This window comes from Ips typographus, linkage group LG5 (genome assembly GCF_016097725.1).
Source record: "Ips typographus isolate SLU linkage group LG5, UJ_Ityp_2.0, whole genome shotgun sequence".
In the NCBI taxonomy this organism is placed as follows: domain Eukaryota; kingdom Metazoa; phylum Arthropoda; class Insecta; order Coleoptera; family Curculionidae; genus Ips; species Ips typographus.
Window position 1 is genome coordinate 11,471,015 of NC_138426.1, and position 19,364 is coordinate 11,490,378.

At 34.6% G+C, this 19,364-nt stretch overlaps 2 protein-coding genes across 13 annotated transcripts in view; one reads left to right on the forward strand and one right to left on the reverse strand.

Moving 5' to 3' along the window:
* Ih (hyperpolarization activated cyclic nucleotide gated potassium channel Ih) overlaps positions 1–8,320 on the forward strand; it is an 87,740-nt gene extending 79,420 nt beyond the window's left edge. For all 12 annotated transcript variants that reach the window (XM_081980619.1, XM_081980621.1, XM_081980627.1 and 9 more), the window contains one exon: positions 1,855–8,320. In XM_081980619.1, coding sequence (XP_081836745.1) covers positions 1,855–2,182 — 328 coding nt within the window. In that variant the 3' untranslated portion in view covers positions 2,183–8,320. The remainder of the gene's footprint in view (positions 1–1,854) is intronic.
* Positions 8,321–11,134: 2,814 nt separating this feature from the next.
* Positions 11,135–16,377, reverse strand: LOC145729750 (ornithine decarboxylase-like). The gene is made up of 6 exons (XM_081980652.1): positions 16,220–16,377; positions 14,755–14,881; positions 13,259–13,508; positions 11,906–12,203; positions 11,388–11,848; positions 11,135–11,332 (listed from the first exon to the last, which is right to left on the reverse strand). The coding sequence occupies exons 1-6, from the start codon at positions 16,265–16,267 to the stop codon at positions 11,263–11,265; spliced, it is 1,254 nt and encodes a 417-aa protein (XP_081836778.1). The 5' UTR covers positions 16,268–16,377; the 3' UTR covers positions 11,135–11,262.
* Between the last annotated feature and the right edge of the window lie 2,987 nt (positions 16,378–19,364).

A 19,364-nucleotide genomic window follows, 5' to 3' on the forward strand; every position in this document is an offset into this window, starting at 1 on the left:
CGGATGGTTTATACCTTAATTAACTTCACTATGTAGTCGACAGTATCGTCCAGTTAAATTTAACCGTGCAGTGCAAAATTGCAGGTAAACTTTTACTAAAATTGTTAGGAAGTTCTTTTTCCTTTGTCAAGTAGTTATTAGGCATGGTTTTCAAAGTGGAAGTTAGTTTCACCGGATGGTTTATACCTTAATTAACTTCACTATGTAGTCGACAGTATCGTCCAGTTAAATTTAACCGTGCAGTGCAAAATTGCAGGTAAACTTTTACTAAAATTGTTAAGAAGTTCTTTTTCCTTTGTCAAGTAGTTATTAGGCATGGTTTTCAAAGTGGAAGTTAGTTTCACCGGATGGTTTATGCCTTAATTAACTTCACTATGTAGTCGACAGTATCGTCCAGTTAAATTTAACCGTGCAATGCCAAATTGCAGGTAAACTTTTACTAAAATTGTTAAGAAGTTCTTTTTCCTTTGTCAAGTAGTTATTAGGCATGGTTTTCAGAGTGAAGGTTAGTTTAAGCGGATGGTTTATACCTTAATTAACTTCACTATGTAGTCGACAGTATCGTCCAGTTAAATTTAACCGTGCAATGCCAAATTGCAGGTAAACTTTTACTAAAATTGTTAAGAAGTTCTTTTTCCTTTGTCAAGTAGTTATTAGGCATGGTTTTCAAAGTGGAAGTTAGTTTCACCGGATGGTTTATACCTTAATTAACTTCACTATGTAGTCGACAGTATCGTCCAGTTAAATTTAACCGTGCAGTGCAAAATTGCAGGTAAACTTTTACTAAAATTGTTAAGAAGTTCTTTTTCCTTTGTCAAGTAGTTATTAGGCATGGTTTTCAGAGTGAAGGTTAGTTTAAGCGGATGGTTTATACCTTAATTAACTTCACTATGTAGTCGACAGTATCGTCCAGTTAAATTTAACCGTGCAGTGCAAAATTGCAGGTAAACTTTTACTAAAATTGTTAGGAAGTTCTTTTTCCTTTGTCAAGTAGTTATTAGGCATGGTTTTCAAAGTGGAAGTTAGTTTCACCGGATGGTTTATACCTTAATTAACTTCACTATGTAGTCGACAGTATCGTCCAGTTAAATTTAACCGTGCAGTGCAAAATTGCAGGTAAACTTTTACTAAAATTGTTAAGAAGTTCTTTTTCCTTTGTCAAGTAGTTATTAGGTATGGTTTTCAAAGTGGAAGTTAGTTTCACCGGATGGTTTATACCTTAATTAACTTCACTATGTAGTCGACAGTATCGTCCAGTTAAATTTAACCGTGCAGTGCAAAATTGCAGGTAAACTTTTACTAAAGTAAAGTAATAGTAGTACTAAGTAGTCATTAGGCATGGTTTTCAGAGTAAAATTTAGTTTAATTGGATGCTTAACACATCAATTAACTTCTCTATGTAGTCGACAAAATCGTCCAGTTAAATTTAACCGTGTAGTGCAGATTTGCACTTAAACTTTCACTGACATTTGTAAAAAGTTTGTTTTTTTTTGTCAAGCAGTGTTTAGGCATGGTTTTAGGGTTGAGGTTATATTGATCACATCAATTAACTTTTCTATGTATTCGACAGTAAGGCTCAGTTAAATTTAACCCTGCAATGTAAAATTGAACCTAAATCTTTACTGAGATGGTTGAAAAGTCATTAGGCATGATTTTCAGGATGATTAACACACTTCTGGACACTTTCCAGACCTTTCCCTTTCGCTTTTTATAGCATGGTATTACAAAATGTTCTTGGTACTACCGGATGAAAATAGTAAAGTATTTCAAGTGTCTCAACCACAATGTATTTGCCTGTTTGCCGTCCACAATTCAGATTAAAGCACATTGACAAATACTTTGAGTATTTTCCAGGTTGAACAAAATCGGCAAAGACCCGAAACTTCTCGCCCATCGCGAAGAAGACATGGGCAGTGAGAGCAAAACGATCAACGCGGTGGTAAACGCGCTGGCAGCAGAAGCCGAGCATGGAAACATGTCCCAGGAATCCGTGGCCAAATTCGTGAGTGAAAACCGCGACGTTCGGTGTACGGAAACCAATCGAAAACGGACATTATTGCCCAGGCCCAAGTCGGAAAATAATTTCGCGTCCCCAGATCTTGGTCTGGTTAGCGGCAGTTCAAACGATCGACCGCTCTTCTACAAATCGGACACCATACACAAGCAAATGAACATGCAATGACGTCACTCCACGCACTAGTGTCTGGCGACGTTGACAGGTCGGCTTTGTAGACGGATTCCGGTGGTTTCACTGTGATTAATTGCTTATTGTCAGAAGGATGTAAGGATGAGTGCATTTCTTTTTGTTGTTGTTGATACACCGAACCGGCGAACGAGTCTTACAAAGTGTCTCGCTGTCAATGAAGAGTTTTTAGGGTCTTCTGTCGCACGGCGCTAGTGCGTGAACAAAGTCGAATACATTTAAAAAAAAACAAATAACTAGAAACACACTCTGAAAGCAATACATAAACGATAATTTTAGTGATGCCAGGTACTTTATTTCTGCGGTTTTAGGGTAGTCAATCGCGACGTAAAGTAATCGGCCTTAGCAACCTTTGTATAGAATATACCTACCAGTTGATTTAACGTTCTACACAGCTTTGTCTTTGTTTTTTACTCAATCAAATTCAAATCAGCTTGACATACAGTTGTGCAATTTTAAAAATACACTTTGTGGCAAACTGTGGAAATATGAGTGAGTTCAGTTCTTAATAAATAGAGATTTTCATTCTAGGCACCGCTTTGTCTTCACAATTTACTCAAACAAATTTAAATCATCTGCATCAATCATGAACTTAAAAAATTTCCTTAAAAGTTAGAACTGAAGGGTTTTTGAGAATGTTTTCTTACTTTTGTAGCTTCATAGGGTGGTATTTGACAGTTTGCAGCATTATGACATATGATGGAAATAGCTCCAAATAAAACACACCTTCACGTCACATCTGACAAAAAATCCGGCTCATACAACTCTAAAAACCATATTTAAGGTGAATTTTGGCTGATTATAATAGATTTAAGAAAGTTTGGTAATTTTATAGCTTCATGGAGATTTTGATAGTTTCCAATGACAGACAAACAGATACACGTCACGACTGTCCAATTTCTACTCCTATGCTCCTATAAACAAGCATTTAATTTGATTTGATATTTCTCCCACTGGAGAAATATGGTCAGTTTAGGTTAAGTTGGTTTAAGCTCAGTCTAACCTACTTTTTGTTAAAACTGTTTTAAGTTTTTGACAGATTTAAATATGCTCAAACTAAACAGAACTGTCCAAATGGGCCTATCCCACATATCATAAATTTTTGTTTTAATGACTGGAATCGAAAGAATAGGATCAAAAAACTAATTTTTCATATTCTTGAAGAAAAAATTATGGTCGTAAATGTTCCTACATTAGTTTGAATTTGTCCATTAAATTTAAAAGATCTGTTTTGGCGCGCATGTGACGTACGTAATTCTGGGCGATTTTATTGGCTGTTGCACGCCATCTGTTTCACTTCTTGTCGCTGATTGGTTGATAGTTTAGTACGTCACCGGCGGCGGGCGTTTTAAACATGACATTAATGTAGTTTTTATCATCATTTTTTTTCTATTTAGACTTAATATTTTTGAAAACAAAAAAATACGGGTATAATATTTCCAATCCGTCTTTGTAGTTATGAAATAAAAAAAAATTGTGGGACAGGCCCATTTCTACTCATGGACCTATAAACAAGCATTTAATATGATTTACAACTGAATTAACTATAACACGGTTTTAAGCAGTTTTTGTAATTTTACACCTTTATGGTGTGGTATTTGACAGTTACCATACGAGGTACGAGTGGTACGTCACAAAATCTGAGATGGCAACCACGCTATAGTCACGTGACTTTGCCCTCACCTAGTGACCACTTGTTTGAAAAAAAATTCCAAGTGTTACTCAATCCTGTTACTGTTGGTTGATTTGGCAACCCTGTAACCTTACAACGTTAAATTTAGTGGTTGCCATATTTGATCACTGCAACGCAATTACATCATATATTTACAGTGTTGCCAGGTTTGTGTTTTCTGTCAGATAAACAAGTACATATAGCCAGCTAAACCAACTGAGCCTCATAACTTTGCAGTTTGGCCAGCAAGAATTTTGAAATCTCCCAAAACAAGACCAACTCAACCCTGTATCTTGTCTGTAAAAATTCTGAAAAAGTTCGCACTTAATCAACAGGACCAAGGCTATAACTGAGCCAAAAATCAAGGCTGTAAACCTTTACACAGCAATTTTGACAGTCTGTCAAATACTTTTTAAGTTGTGGGAAAATAAAGGAAGTAAAACAACACAAATTGACTGTTTTCCGTTAAATTTGTTTATGGAAATCCGGTAAACCATGCAGATTTTCATTGTTTTTTGTCCAAAAGAAAAAGTTACAAGCCTCCCCACTGTAGAAATTTGGATTGGTCAGTTTAGGTTAGGTTGGTTAAATTCAGTCTAAACTAATTTCTGTCAAAACTAGGCAAATTTCCAATTTTTCAACTCACTTTTTGATTGATTTTTTCTAATTTTGGTCTTTTTTATTGTCAAAATGTTAAAAAACATTTAAATTTTCAAAGTAGATGCCATTGAAGGAAGACTAATGGCAAAACGATCCAAATAAGATGAATCATAGGAAGAACAGTATTTTTTTTGAAGCACTAGTGAAAAAGTGGTTGTAAAGTAAAGATATAGATAATACTGGATCTTCTCTGGCTCTTCCTGCTCACTTTCCTACCAAACTGACCCTGGAATTGCTCTTTTTCTAACTAATACTGAACTGGCCAATGTGGAAAAAGGACAAAACCACCAAACCTACTAATTTAAACCGATCATTAAGGAACAATTACGTGAATCGTTTACATTAGTCTTTTTTTCATCGAATCGTCAGTTTTAAATTTTGATAAAATGACGAAAACACAGAAAACACATATTCAGACAGATTTAGGTGGGGTAGTTTTAGTTTAATAGCTCTATGGATCCGGTTTTGCCAGTTAACACGTTTGTAACAAATTAAATTCGGTCCGAAAAATACATTTGTATGTCAGAACTGTCCAAATTGTATTCATAGACCTATAAAGAAGCATTTTGTACTGATTGTACTACTTTCAAGCAATGTTTTATAGTCTGATAGCTTCATGAAGTTATATTTGACAGTTTATAAATTTATGACAGACTGAAATATGATCAATATAATCAGATACCACGTCACGACTGTCAAATTTCTACTCATGGACCTATAAACAAGCATTTAATATGATTTACATCTGTATTAACTATAACAGTGCTTCTCAGCAAGTTTTGTAGTTTTATAGTTTTATGGAGTGATGTTTGACAGTTACCATCATTGTGACAGATTTAATAATGTTCAAAATAGACGTGTCATCTATCTAAATTTAACTTCTGACTTCTTCTTCTGAATAAATTAGTGTTAAAGTACGTTCATTGTATGAACTTGAACACTTATTTAATTGCTTTTCAAATGATTGTTTTAGTGTAATAGCTCTATGGATCCAATTTTGTCAGTTAACACGTTTGTAACAAATAAAATTCAGCCTGAAACAAGGATGTAAAAGCGGTAACTTTTGAATCTGAAAATTTTCATTTTTGGAAATTTACCGGAAAATTACTACGTGCTTGAAAGGACATTTTTCTGAATAGGAACTGTCAAACTTGTCATTACCATTGTCAAATTTGTGATTGTTATTGTTAAACTTCCCATTAAGACATTTAAATATAACGAATAAAAGTACATTAAACTTTAATTTGGATTGATATTAGATGTTTGGTAAAACTACTTACAAACGAATTATTTTTGAATTTTCAGTTTAATTCAGAAATAATAATATAATTTGTACTGATTGTACTACTTTCAAGCAATCTTTAATAGTTTCATAGCTTCATGGAGTTGTATTTTGACAGATCGAATAAACAGACAGTTACACGTCAAAACTGTCAAAAAAATCTCATAAAACTATAAAATGCATAATAGATGATCACAATGACATTGACTAGTAGGTATATTCGGTAGATTTCGGACTTAGTTTCTTTAAGGCAGTATTTCAGTTGTGCTATGTTAAAAATACTTAGTTGTATCGATTATTTCATTCTGTAAATGAGCTTGCTCAACTAGTATTTTAATAGAACAAACTACAGGGAGAGTCACTTGTATTATTTGCATTGTTTTGGTAGTTTTTCTGAAAATTTGTTAAAATACAAGTGACTGTCCCTGTTATAGCAACATTATTATTGTTACTACTATAATTTTATTATAATTAATAATTTAAATTTTTGTTCGTCTTAATGTAACATATCCTATACTAATAGAAGAGCAATACTACAATTATTTTAATTTCGAATTTAGCTTTCGCTTATTCGAGTAACTGGGTCTCTCTTTGTACAGTGTAGGTTAATTATCGATAACTGACATTTAAGTAGTTTTATTTTAATTTAGCTGTTCCAGTACAAAACAAATAAGCTCTTCTCATTTTAGGAATTGATCAGTTTAGCTGTCGAAACTAAGCTGCGACTAGGCAGAGTCGTATTTTCGACTTTGCGGTCAATAATAAGTATAAAAAGCGCGATTTTCTTAATAGTAGAGTCTGCTGTCGCTCGGGTGCATTTTTTTGATAAGTTTTTTTGAGGGATTGCATATATTAGGGTAAAATATATTGTACATTTTGTTATTACTTTCGTACGTGGAAGTTGTTGGAAGTATCTGTTGGACTGATTATGTCTATACTATTATGGCTTTAAAATAGTCTACAGTTTGGCCAAGATAAGGAGGGATATATGGGAGTCATGAAAACTTGTCAAAAACCGAAAAAAATCAATGTTTTCTGAATGTCAACTTTTCTCCCATTTAACCAAATCTCTAACCGTTTTCAAGGTCCCTATAATGGCTCTCCTTATCCTGGACACACTGTATATGGGTAAATGCAGGTTGAACTTTAGATTTTATTAACTAACCCAGTATATTGGAAGAAATTTCGTACATTATTCACTTAAAAAATGGTAAAGTAATATGTAATTTTGCCTTATTCTGCTATGATCGTACTTTATGAGTTTTTATTGGTAATAGTACTGAAACCACTTATAAAGTAGCTTTTTTAGTATTAATTTAAATGACCTGTACTCTTTATCGTTTTAAAGAGAAACAATTTGCTTATCAGTTCACTTTTGTTGCATTAAAGTAATTAAATCGTAGTAATTCTAGTAAATAGTTGCAGTAAACTACGTCATGTCTGAACAAATTGGTGTTGATATGCCAACAGTTTGTAAACATAATTTTTAATAACTTTCTTTAGTTCTACAAATTAAGTGCAAAAGTTACGACATAATAGACATTTTTTTTGTTGGGTTAGTGAGAGTTAAATCTGGAGAACCTGGTGGCCATTCTATATATTATTGTAAATCAAACTTTATAGTAAAGAAGTACACACATCGTTCTGTTGCTATATCATCATCCAAATATTGTTGCTTCTACAATATTTCCAAATGTAGTTCAGAAAAGACCAAGTGAGATTCTAGATATGACGTAGACGGTTTTCAACCAATTAGGTGCTAGCTTTTTCTAGACGTAAAAACTCTTCTCGTCCTGGGTATAATCAGGAAGAATTTCAGAATTTCAAATGACTGTTCTGAATTACACTTAGAAATGGTACAGTAAAAATAAGAATTATGCAGTACCTAATTCTCTCTCTTTCAGTCTTTTCATTGGCAGAAAGAATTACTCAATATTAACTAGATACTACTAAATCTACAATTCCAACTTAATATTCAGCATAACTATCATCAATATTTCCAACAGCTTCTACACTAAACCTTTTAAATCTAGTATAATACTACATTGACTCGTAAACTACCATTTAAACTCTAAGCGCTTTGCACAAGGAATAAAAAGGGGGTTCTTTTAGCAAACACCCCCGAACTAGTGATTTTACATAATAAAAAAAAAACGGTTTTATCTACAGTAGGGTAAACTTTCTTCTTTTAGAAGGACTAGCCTGTTAAAACGTTCCGTTCGTCCGTTTCGTACGTCAATTATTAATTTTTGGTAGGACATGAGCCGAAAGTGAATGGAAACCGAAAATCAAAATAGGAAGTAACGAATGATGAGGGAGTCGATTCCAGGGCTGCGCTGTTATTCCATGCTAGCTCAAAAGCCTCAACTGTTAAGTTTGTTAGTGTTGTTGCTTGAATGTTCTGAGTCGTGATTGGTTGGAATTTCAGACGGTCTTGTGGGTTTGAGCCCTCTTTCAAAGCCATACACAGTTATTGTTAGAGAAAATAAAAGATATTGATCTAGATTGGAATTTTATTTTATCCTTCATACTGAACTAAAAGTAGTCTTTTTGTAGACCAGTTCATTACTTGTAGCTGATTTGTCAAGATGCTTTGTTACAACAATTACTTAAGTATTTACAAAATTCTGCAAAAATTTAGAAAAATCCAGATTGGCCAGCATCCTGGCATTGTAAGGTTAAGCGATCAATTAACATTCCCAGCATTCCAAAAATTTTTATTGTTATGCAATAATAGACACTGATTACAGCTTACAGCACGTAGATATAGTTTTATTTGGCAAAAATTTCATTCAAGTATTCCGTTTGCGTAAATGAATGAATCCTACTAGAGTCACATAAATATGATTTAAAGTAGCAGGTTAATAATAATGGAATATGCTAGGAAATAGCCACTTATGAAACTCTGAACGCATTTTTGTGTTGTTTTGGTTATAAATAATCTGGCAGAAAAACATGTTTTGCGTGAAAAAGTTTGGACTTTTGCTTTTTAGTAGACTTGGCAATATTGTATGCTTTGAGTGAAGAATTTGAAGAAGAGAAAATTGCAATCCGTTGCTAATTTTTGCTAAAATTACTTAAAGCTTAAATATGACGATTTTAGAAGCATTTCGCAATTTCTATATCTTATGGAACCTTGTTAGACTACTACTGCAGGAGAATTTGGAAGGTTTTTGGACAGTTTGAAGAGGATATTGAAGGTTTTGGACTACTTTAGAGGCATTTGCAAACTTTTAGGCAATTCTAGAAATTTTTGAAAGCTTTTAAACATGCTCTAGAAGCATACGGAGGCTTTTACACTGTTTTGAAATCCTTCGAAAGCTTCTAGACTAGTTGAAGAGCATTTGGAAGCTTTCAGACAGTTCTAAAAGCTTTTGGAGGCTTCTAGATTATTTAGGAAAGTTTCGAAAAAAACTGGTTCTAGAAATTTTTGGAAGCTTTTAAACTGCTCTAGAAGCATACTTTTAGACTGTTTTGAACTATTTTAAGAGCAACTGGATTAGTTGAAAAGCATTTGGAAGTTCCTAGATTGTTTTGGAAACTTTTGGAAGGCTTTCGGTAGCTTTAAAAGCATTTTCGAGTTTCTATGGTATTTTAGAAGCCTTTGAAACCTTTTTAGACTATTTCAGGAGCATTTGGAAGGTTTTTGGTTACTTTGATGAGCATATTGAAAGTACTGATTTGCTTTAGAGTCATTTGAAAACTTAGAAGGTTCTAGAAATGTTTGGACACATCCAGACACTGTTTTTGGAAGCTTTTGGAGTTTCTATAGTGTTTTAGAATCTTTCAAAACATTTTTAGACTACTTCAGGAGCATACTGAGCCTTCTGAATTGCTTTAGAGGCATTGGGAAAAACTTAGACGACTAAAGGAATTTTTGGACACTTTTGCTCTGCTCTAAAGCATACGAAAGCTTTCAGAATGTTTCGAAATATTTTAAAAGCTTCTAGACTAGTTTCATAGCATTTGGAACCTTTTAGACTGTTCTGGAAGCTTTTCAAAGGCTTTTTGACTACTTTAGAAGCATTATGGAGTCTTTTTAAAGCTTCAGGAGCATCTGGAAGCTTTTGAAACAAGTTACGGAGTATTTGGAGGGTTTTTGAACAGTTTAAAAAGCACAGTGAAGGTTCTGGACTGCTTTAGAGATATTTGAAAACTTTTATTTGGTTCTAGAATTTTTTGGGAGTTTTAAACTACTCTAGAAGCATACGCAAGCTTTTAGACTGTTTTAAAACATTTTGAAAGCTAGGTACTAGACTAGTTGAAGAGCTTTTGGAAACTTTTAGACTGCTTAAAGGCTTTTGGAAGCATCTAGATTGTTTTGGAAGGCTTTCGATTGCTTTAGAAGAGGTTTAGGGTTTCTATAATGTTTTGAAAGCTTTTCAATTTTTTTGAGACTACTTTCGGTGCATTCGGACAGTTTAAAGAGCATATTGTACTTTCTGGACTGCTTTAGAGGCATCTGGAAACGTTTTAGAGATTTTTGAATGTTTTTAAACTACTATAGACAAGTTTTGAATCTTTTTGAAAGCTTCTAGATTATTCTGGAAGTTTTTGTAACGCTTTCGACTGCTTTAGAAGCATTTTGGTGTTTCTATAGGGTTTTGGAAGTTTGTGAAAAGGCTTTAGAGACCTTTGAAAGCTTTTAGACGGTTATAGACATTTTTGGAAGCTTTTAAACTCCTCTAGAAAGATACAGAAGATTATGAACTGTTTTGAGAGATTTTAGACTGTTCTAAAAGCTTTTGGAAGCTTTGAGGCTGTTTCAGGACCATTTGGAAGCTTTTAGACACTGTAACTGAAACCTTTTGGAAGGTTTTCGTTTTGGAAGCTTTTGAAATTGTTTTAGACTGCTTCAGGAGTTTCCTGTCATTTGGAGAATACTAAAAAGTAAACAGGTTTTATCAAGACTGATTCCTAAATCATATAACATATCGAATCCTTTAAAGATGGTATTTATTGAAGATGATCGATAAAGGACGAACAAATTAAAGGATGTCGACGTAGAAGAGGTTACTTAGAAGAAAATACGTGCAAAACAAGACGAATGGATAGTTTTTCTAAAATAGGATGATAATCTAGTAAGGAATATTAAATTTTGACAACACAAAGTGGCATAATAGTGGGCCAATATGCAACTGTCTGATAACATTGAGTCACGGCTATCTTATCTTGAATCTGTTTGGTAATCACTAAACATCATAAAATCCATCTTGTGTTTTATATTTACCACTATTTATATCAAGTTGAAGCTCATATCTAAAGTTGTAGCTGGTTAAAACATGATCAACAAGGTTAAGGTTGATTGAAACTCAAATTTGCTCTAGTCTCTTTATTATCTTCGATTGGCAAGCCGAAGAAAGGAAACTTAATACAGAATGTCTTACTATCTATTAAATTTAAGATCCTATTTCCTGTTTGATATGTAGCTGCATGGAGAAAATGTCATTTAACTCCATTTTCGATTATTCGAATGTTCTTGTCAGGGATTGAGATTATGTCTCTGGCTGCTGACCTAAAATCAAATGGATCCTAGAAAGGGTTTCAGTAAAAATTAAATTATTCCTCACCATAACTCTTTAGTCATCAAATAATAAACTTTCGGTATGGAGGCACCATTGAACGAAGTGACCAGCGTCAAACTGTATGCGCCCATATCTTCAAACACCATCCAGTCACCGATCTGCATATCCGGTAACAACACCTCATCCACAACTTTGTCCAGACCGTCGCAGGTTTGGCCCCAAACACTGCTAGGCAACAATTTGCAACCAGGGTATTCCTCCAAAGTGAGAGGTGTGACAACGTCGTGGTACGACATCACACCATTAAAACTACCAAATATGCCATTATCGATGTAGTACATTCTGCGAATTTCTTGATTCTGGTCATTGGTGATGTTGCGAATGCTGTGTATACTGCAGGCTAAAGTGTAAGCGGATGCCACGTAGAAGGTTCCGGGTTCTGCTATCACTTTAACGTCCAGGTCACTGAAGTATTGAGATAACGCATCTTTGATGATGTTTGCCATCTGTAATTCAGAGGTTGTATAACTAAAAAGTTTCTTAGAAACGTCAATGGTTTTTGCCTCTTTGATAGTTGTTCCTTGTGCACCAGGAAATCCACCTCCTAAATCTAGTAAGGAGAATTTGTATCCAAGAGAAGCGGAATCGTCGAAAACTTGACGGGCTGCTGCAATTGCTCTACCATAAGCCGTAGCCTCTTTACAACCCGAACCTACGTGAAAACTGACTCCAATCACTTCTAAGTTTAACGACTTGGCAACACGCAGCAACTTTGGAGCTTCTTTAAGAAAGTCACATCCAAACTTCATGCCCATTGGATATTGGGACAGAGTAGCGTCTGATCTTATCCGCAACACCAATCTATAACAAAAGATGAATTTATGTTTACTGGATGGTTATTGGATGCTGATAGAAAAGAGACAGAATGTCGAACATAACAATAACACAAAATCTAAGCAGAGATGGGATGGACACGTGGCTCGTACTAAAGACAACTAATGGAATCCTGGAATGAAGACCCAGAGAAGACAGGTTAAGCAGAGGATGACCAGATGGGCGGATGATGTTGTGTGGCGGGAAACTGGATTAATTAGTACCGCGTAAGACAGATAAAACCTGGAAGAGGCTTATGTTCAGCATTGAAGAAGAAATGGCTGATGATGATGATCAGATCGTACACTTGTTCAACTGCTGAGGCAACTTGACATAAATCAAAAAGATTTGACAACCAAGTTACAAAAGCACAGAAAATCCTTAGAAGTGACAGGGATGTGTCCTCTTCCCACTTATGTTTACCATTGAGTATGAAAATATTTTCCAAGAAACTCTCGAAGGACAAATTAAATAGGGTATTGATCAAGAATATAAGATTCGCGGATGACACAGTTCTGATAGCAGACAATAGGAAGGATCTCGAAAGACTCCTGGTGGCATTGAAGTGTGTCACAATGAATAGGCTGGGTGTGCAAGATGTAGATCAACCAAGAAATGTTGAAAGTCTCATAGACACAGCAAAATAAAAACAACGAGAAAACTTGGAGGGCGATAGGAAAAGAGCGCGAATTAGATACGATAAAATGCAGGAAACAGCTTAATAGAACGAAAGACCTAATATACCCCCTTAATGGAACCAAATAACCATTTGCTCCAACTATTAGTAGAAGGAAAGAGGGAAGAAAGGACAGAAAGAAGTGGCTCAGACATATCAAAAATTGAACTGAAGTAGGAACCACAGGAGAATTAACTCACTCCACCCCAACACATCGCAAACATCCATTAATGATGAAGAAGACAGTGTTTACATTGTGTATCTCATTTTAACTTATTCCGACAAAAAGAGAGTCAGATAGCCAACTTAATAGTCAAAATACGCCTTAACCATCATTGTCCGTAACAATGATAGCTTTCAGTATTACCTGGCTTGAGGAAACGCCTTGTGGATCTTGTACAGCTCGTTGACATTATCAAAAGTCATCGTGTCAACACCAACACTGGAAGCATACTGAATTTGGCTTAGAGGTTTGGTCGGATTAGCGTAGATGATGCGATCAGGGCTGACTCCTAGTGACAGTACTTTGGAAATTTCATTTTTTGAGGCACAGTCAAAGCCGCATCCTAAAGCTGCCAGAATTTCCAGGACGGTTAAGTCATCGTTGCATTTGACGGCTGAAAGAGAAAAAAACTTCAATTAATTTGGGGATTGATGACGGTTGTAGAAGTGATGAAGGTGAACATGAAACAAGCAGACATGTTACCCAGCCAGCAGTTGATTGCCTAAAAGGACTCTTCTTTCTCCCCCACACTTTTCTCCCCAGTACGCTTTTTCACTCAACCACCTTACATCTCTGGCGGCTTGATCCGGTATTTTGAATCCTTCATTTCTCCTTCTTTCCCAGGAACCTACCATCTCGGCGTGTATATGCAGGCTGGGCTGCTGAACCAGTTCAACCGCCAGGAGATACTCCCCCTGCCCCTCTCCAGACAGTTTTTTGTCGCCTCGTCGTACCATATTCCGCCCTCCATGACCAATCCTACTCCGTTTTCCAGTCACCCGAGCAAGCATCCACCCAAATCCTCACACACCCTTCTTTTCCAAGCTCCTCATGCCAGAGCTTCCACCCTCTCATTCGCTGCATCTCTCATTCTTTCCCTCCCAGGCAATTCTCGAGACCTGAAGGCTGCGACGGCCACCAAATGCCACGGAGATGTGCCATTGACACCTGACCGACTCCCTCAGAAACGTTTTCTCCGCAGCTTCCAAATACCTCCACACTCTACAATCATTTGCCCTTTCACCTCATATTTCGTTGCCGAACAGTGCAGCCGGTTCAGCTACTCTCCTATTTATTATTGCCCTGACCTTTCCTAACCAGTGATTATTAAGATCTCCATTACTGTAGTTCTAAGACCTTTATTATCATTTCAGAATAACTCACACCAAAGATGATCCATATTTTTGTTCTGTGAATAACAACACTAAGAATGGACAGTCTGTAGTTGTCCTTTGCTAATTAGTTTGAACCATCCAACTAAACTATTAGAAGCCAATAACATTGATAGCAAGAAACAGGAAGCATAGTGTGCTTCATTGATTACTATATTAAAAACTTCATATTGATGAGAAAATCAAGTTCTAAAGGAAAAAATAGAAAATCTAGAGCAAGAATAGTGGTTATAATGATATTTTTTCGTACTGGCTAGTAACCAGCTTAAGGATGTTCTTAGATGAAAAAATCTACAACCCAGGACCTTATTAGAAGAAGAATGATAACCTTCATTGCCCATAGATGAAAAGAATCAGAATGTGACCTACTAGAGAAAACTGCTGGTTTATGGTGGACAAACAGCAGAATTAAGTTGGAATAAGTAAACATTTCAGTAAACTCTCAAATCAATAAAACAACTAACTTACCATAAAAAGTTTGGATTCCAGGCAGATTCTTCTTCCATATCTTGTGCTTCTCCACCACATCATTCAAGTTGCACACGTAGAATGATTCGTCATGATGCTGAGTGATATTCTTAATTTGGGCGAAAACCTGCAAATCAGAATCACTTTTAACATTGCCCACATGCAATTGCATTACTTTCAGAAAATCTGGAATACTATGTGGTGACACGAGGATTGTCATTTTCCTAGCACTAACTAGGAAACTAGGTCTAGTAAACCACATATTTATTGAAATGTCTAATGTAAAATAGTTCAGTTTTAGTTTTTTGTCAGTGTATTATAATCAGTTTTACGATAACGTGTTAATAATAATAATTGTAAGAACTGTTGACCCTTGTTTATCTCTATAATACATTTTAAAACTCGTATAATTAGAGTGTCACTTTTTAGAAACATTCTTTTATTGTATGTGTATGTATTTTATTGTATTTTACCGTCCTGGGTTTATATTAACAGTCTATTGCATTAAATAGTTTACCTATTGTTTAAACCTAATAAGGTAATCTTTAAACGATATTGGCATTGAACATAACCTTGAAAAGTGTGTTAACAAAGTAATGTTGTGTAGAATGGCATTACTAGCAGCTCAATTAAAAATTGGGTATTTTAAATGAAATGCAGAAATGAAAGATAAAATTGAATTAAAAACACAAGTTTTCTGAAATAGGTCTAAGTGCACACTTTTTTTATTTTGTTAAGTTGATCAATGACATATGAAAAACGATTTGGCAAAGGTTTTTCCCTTTTTAATAGTCTTTTAACAATTGAAATTTAAACCGAAAACCAAGCGCGCCAAAACGACGAATTTTGGTCTAAGTGCCGTGTGACGTCACGAGGCACGTTTCAGTTCGGCCGCGTTTAGCGCTTGTGATGTTGGCTGTTTTAGTGTGATTTTTAATTTTTCTTTCCTTTTTTCTTAAATAATATATTGAATGGAAAATGGTTTGTCAATACTAAATAATGCCAGATTCAAATTTTTAAAGTAGGAGAGACCCACTTTTTAGGATTTTCATAGGTGTAAAGATGTTTTCGATATTCGAAATTCGATTTTGATTTCAGTATTTAGACCTGAATTAGTCTGACCCTTATAAACGATTTTTCTATGGTTTAGAACACTTGTAGAGTGACAATTTTAGGACGTTTTCAATAGTATTTAGAGCCTTCTGTCCATTTTAAACAAATTTTATAAGGTTTAGGATTCTTGTAAAAGTCTCTGGCAATTTTTAGGATGTTTTCGATGGTATTTAGAACTCTCTGGTTATTATAAACGACTTTTCTAAAGATTGTAGAGTTCCATGACCATTTCAAACGGTTTTTCCAAAAGATTTAGGACAATTGTAGATCGAATTACATTACCATCATCTGCGAGGAATATGTTACACTTTTACTACAAATACACTTAAATACGAAATAACCTCAGACTTACCTCAGTTTGACAGGTATTACCAGAAGAGCGGATTGTAGTGGCAGGCATTGCAATCACCTTATTGATTTCGAAACTTATTATACCAGAATCAAAGAACTACTACTAGAAAAGTTGATCAAATCAAAGATGTTCAACTACTAAGATTCTATGGACAGTTTACTTCCTTTAATACTCATCAAACCCCTCCAAAGCATTTTTAAATAAACACTTGATTCCTAAGTAGAAAAAAAACATTGTATCTACTTATCATCCTCTTTCGTAGCATTCTTTCGAACTTAACCGTTTCCGTTTTAGCCGGATGATAAGGTGTTTACACTGTGTTAAATTTGATTTTAATTATGGTTTACTTTATTTATTGTTGTTAAAACTGTGCAAGTTCTAGGGAGTTCACGCCAAAAAAGTTGGAGAAGAAACATAAATGCAGTAATAATGTATCTTCCGAAGCTATTCAAATTTTTTGAAAAGTATGTCTATGGAAGAGGTTTTAAAGCAAAACACAGTTAACAAGAGGATCCTCTTGTTTTTGTTAGGGTTTTCAATGGTTTTGCTTTAAGTTAAGTTAAGAATAGAAATAATACTGTTCTGCCAGAATTTAAGTCCATAAATGTCAAATATTACGTTAATAACTGTCAGAACTGAAAAATGTTGTTGTTTGAAAAATATTGACAGTTGCGCGACAGCTGTCACTTCCATAACGTAGCCTAAAGTCACGTGAGCACTAAGTCAACCAGTTTTCCGACATTTCTAGACTTAAATTACTCTCAACGTGCTACACCAAGTACTGTAGTACTGTTTTGACAATCTGGACTGAATTACGAGAGTTTTTATACAATTCTGTCAATTTAAAAGGTGGTCAAAAGTCACGTGACTATTGCGGAACTGTCAAAATAATTTCAACAGGAATAATAGTTGGAAAAAAGCATTTTTTGCTTGTCTATTAAATAATATGGATTTTGTAGCTTCATGGGCTGACTTGAGTGTCAGTTTTGAACGTAGATTGAGGTTACGTGAGTTGTCACACTAATTGTTTTGACCCCGCTTTTCTTCCTGATTGTACCAAATTTTTTAGTGATTTTTTCAGGTTATTGAATAGGAAATTTAATGAGGATTCCAAAAATGTGCTTAAAACAGTAATTTTCTCACTAGAAGTGGGTTTTACCAGCTATTTTGTCCTTGATTGTTTATTCAAACTGTGTTTCTGGTAGTTCAAACTTTGACACCGCTTTTCTCCTTGACTGTACCAAACTTTGTGTTGGTTTTTCAGGTTGTTGAATAGTAAATTTAATGAGAATTTCAAAAATGTGCTTAAAACAGTAATTTTCTAACTAAAAGTGGCTTTTACGAGCGATTTTTTCGTTGATTCCTTATTCAAACTGTGCTTCTGGCAGTTCAAACTTTGACACCGCTTTTCTCCTTGACTGTACCAAACTTTGTGTTGGTTTTTCAAGTTGTTGAATAGTAAATTTAATGAGAATTTCAAAAATGTGCTTAAAAGAGTAATTTTCTCACTAGAAGTGGGTTTTACGAGCGATTTTGTCCTTGATTGTTTATTCAAACTATGTTTCTGATAGTTCAAACTTTGACACCGCTTTTCTCCTTGACTGTACCAAACTTTGTGTTGGTTTTTCAGGTTATTGAATAGGAAATTTAATGATAAATTCAAAAATGTACTTAAAACAGTAATTTTCTCACTAAAAGTGGGTTTTACGAGCGATTTTGTCCTTGATTGTTTATTCAAACTGTGTTTCTGGCAGTTCAAACTTTGACACCGCTTTTCTCCCTGATTGTACCAAATTTTTTACTGATTTTTCAGGTTATTGAATAGGAAATTTAATGAGAATTCCAAAAATGTGTTTAAAACTCATTTTTTGACTCTCAGTGAGTTTTATCAGTGATTTTGTCGTTGACTGTTTCTGCAAACTGAGTTTCTGGCAGTTCAAATTTTGACACCGTTTTTTTTCCTTGACTGTACCAAACTTTGTGTTGGTTTTTCAGGTTATTGAATAGGAAATTTAATGAGAATTTCAAAAATGTGCTTAAAACAGTAATTTTCTCAGTAGAAGTGGGTTTTTCGAGCGATTTTGTCATTGATTGTTTATTTAAACTGTGTTTCTGGTAGTTCAAACTTTGACACCGCTTTTCTCCCTGATTGTACCAAATTTTTTAGTAATTTTTTTGAGGTTATTGAATAGGAAATTTAATGAGAATTCCAAAAATGTTCCTAAAACTGTAATTTTTTGACTCTAAGTGGGTTTTACCAGTGATTTTGTCGTTAACTGTTCTTTCAAAAATGGTTAGTAATTTTGATGCACTGAATGCTACTAAATGTGTACCGACAATTTTCTACTAGAACATTCTAAAATAAAATAAATACAGTACTACTTAAGAACGAATATCTATAAATCCTCTCTAATTTATCAAATATACATAATCAATTGCCAATTTATCATCATAATTATGAATCGTACTCACAAAAATGATATCATCAATCAAAATTACACCACAAGTTTCTTTTTATCGGAAATTTGTTATTATTCGGTTGAACAACCTAAACACTCCGTGACATGAAATTTTTTGCATAAATCAGAATAGGAAATAATGAATACTAATACCTAATTACTTACCGCTCTAGACATGGCTGTTATGATATAGTTATTTGCCTAACAAGTTCGGAAAGTGGTACTTTTGCGAAAGCGTCTTTTCCGCCCTTTAACTGCGTGCACGAGCAGTCTCTTTCTACTACTTTCACCAATTCTCTCTAACCTCAGAAGATATAGTAAACAAAGCACAAAACGAATAGGACATATGCATTAAAACTGTGATAGTAAATAATTGGAGAGACGCGGACGATACAGTTATTTTAGCTAATACATGAAGATCTTCTTCCTATTCGGTCACCCATCTGTGAGATCTTTCCATATCTGCTTGTCTTCAGTGTGGTTCACATACCTGATTGGTAATCTTCCCCTGGACGATGAGTTTTTCCAATCCGTTTCTTCAGGCGATATGTCCAAAAAAGGATTGTCGCACACATTCAGCTTACGTTGTATATGTTATGTTCTATAATGTAAGAATACTAAAACAATCTCTAAAATTAAAAAATTTAGTATGTTATATTTACAGAAATAACAAAACATTTTTCTAG